Below are 2134 nucleotides of genomic sequence, written 5' to 3' on the forward strand. Positions count from 1 at the left end.
ATTTCCCCAAGGGGCTGAGGCAGTACATATTTACTCTTTAGAAGCATAAAATTGTCATTGCATGGTCCCCTTAGAGGGCTGGATTACTGTGTAAATCAAGGCAGCGCAAGATAAGCTTACCTAGATGGTATGCTACACCCTTCACCACAGTGATGTAAGCGGCCGGAAGTCTATCCTTTTTTCCCTCCTTAAATTTGGGAAGAACTATATAAATAACGCCCCTTGCTGGCCAACACAGGGAAGTGCCAAAGTCATTGCCGACCAAAGCAGGGCTCTAAGAAAGGTCACCACAACAGAACTGCGGCCAGGTCAAAGGACAAAGCATGGGGAAACAACAGGGGGAAGACAATGGGCATTTTTTGTTCAAGCTGTTATATGTGCCTAATTAAGGTGAGACCCTCAAGAAAGCAGATCCTTTTGTGGTATCCCATTGAGGTTGGACAGGCAGCTACAAGAGCCACAGACACATGTTCAGCTTATAGACAAAAACACGTTTTTTATTGTTAACATTAGTGAACACAGAGTGAAGGATATTCACGTGCCAAGGACTCAAAGATCACAAAACAGCTGTTGATCTATAATTGTTAACGACACGGTGAATCACAACACATCTTGGAGTGAAGCGTGTATATGTGTAAAAAATTCCAAAGCCTCATTCCCAGTTGGACTCTCACAGTAACTTCATTAGAAAAAGAAAGTAGAAGCTTTGAAGTTAACAGCTATGTGTTTTACAGATACTCTGATTCACCAGAAATGAAAATGAGGTTCTTTTACACACATTTTAAGTAGCGCACAAAGACAGTACAAACACACACTGATTTGGCTCAATGACTTGCTAAATGGAAGGCTTTATTTATTTATTTTTTTTCATTTTAAAAAATATTCCCTGGAAATTGGCCAAGGGGATTTGATGTAGTAACGGAGGCAAAGTGCTGTCTGAGCACTTCCAGGGCCCTATTGTTTCTTGCTTGCAGAGTCTTTTCAACTCTCAATTCATTCTTGATGGCGTCCAGCTCTCCATGGATCTTATTCATTTCTAATTCATAAAACAATTTCATTTCGCCTCTGAGGAAGGCACTCCCAACTTCGGCTTGCCGCTTCAGCTTCTTCACAGTCTCTTTTAAATCTCGGTTCTCTAGATTCAGCTTGTGGATGGCTTCTTTGGCTTGCTGGAGCTCTTTAGTTAAGTTTTTGACATTGGTTGCTTTTTTAGACAGGTCATTTCGTAAAGCTTGAAGCTCCCAGTCTTTCTTGGAAGCATCCACTCGCGTTTCTTGAAAGTTTAGGGGTTTGGTAGAGACTTTCTTAAAGTTTAAAAGTTCTTTCTCAGCCTTTTCAAATTCTTCTTCTACTTTTTTGTATTTCTTATTCAGTTCCTCCAGTTCCGCATTCAAAAGGTTCAGGTGAAGTTTTGGACACATTCTTTCTTCCACGAGTATCTTCTTCACGTCTCCTTGTCGTCGGCGTCGTCCACTTGATTCCTTTGCAGTGCAGGTTGAGTGACTTTCGGTGCTCTTAACGCTTTCTGCGGCTGGAACATCCAAATTAGATGCTTCACGGGAGGCAGAACTTGCATCTGTTTCATTCCTTGAAATGTTTAGTTTTCTCTCTCTTAACTTTGGTTCTTGTTCTTTTTCATTTAGTTGGGAAATAGATTCCTTCTTCTTAACTTTATTTTCCTCTTGAAACTTTTGACTGGACAGATTACAACGTTCTTCCATTTTTCTGGCTTTTTCTAGAGTCGTCTGTTCAGAAGATTCAGGCTGAGAAGCCTGACCTGGACGATCTTTTGTAAACACATTCTCCTTGTGTTTTCTTTTCGCATCCATTTCTTCTGGAACTGTTTCCAGTTCCTGAAAAACAAAATACAAAATGAAGACACATTATTTCCACTGATATCTAGTGTAGTAGAAAGAGCTGGCCCACAGGGGAAGGGACCTAGATATTTGGGGGCTAGCTCTCCCCTAACTCTCTGAGTGACTTGGGCCTCAGTTCCCTCATTTCTAAATTGTAAGAGATGAACCTAGCTGAGTTCGACAGACCCTACCTATTTTCGAAATCTCTGCTCCTATGAAATATAGCCTGTAAATTAACACATATGGTTATTTATAGTAGACGAAGAAAATAATCCAAT

At 40.7% G+C, this 2134-nt stretch overlaps 1 protein-coding gene across 1 annotated transcript; it reads right to left on the reverse strand.

Moving 5' to 3' along the window:
* Positions 1-872: 872 nt before the first annotated feature.
* On the reverse strand, positions 873-1829 carry CCDC160 (coiled-coil domain containing 160). The gene has a single exon (XM_007950744.1). The coding sequence runs from the start codon at positions 1827-1829 to the stop codon at positions 873-875; it is 957 nt and encodes a 318-aa protein (XP_007948935.1).
* Positions 1830-2134: the final 305 nt, after the last annotated feature.

This window comes from Orycteropus afer, unplaced genomic scaffold (genome assembly GCF_000298275.1).
Source record: "Orycteropus afer afer isolate SDZICR_OR568_19922 unplaced genomic scaffold, OryAfe1.0 scaffold00287, whole genome shotgun sequence".
Classification (NCBI taxonomy): Eukaryota; Metazoa; Chordata; class Mammalia; order Tubulidentata; family Orycteropodidae; genus Orycteropus; species Orycteropus afer.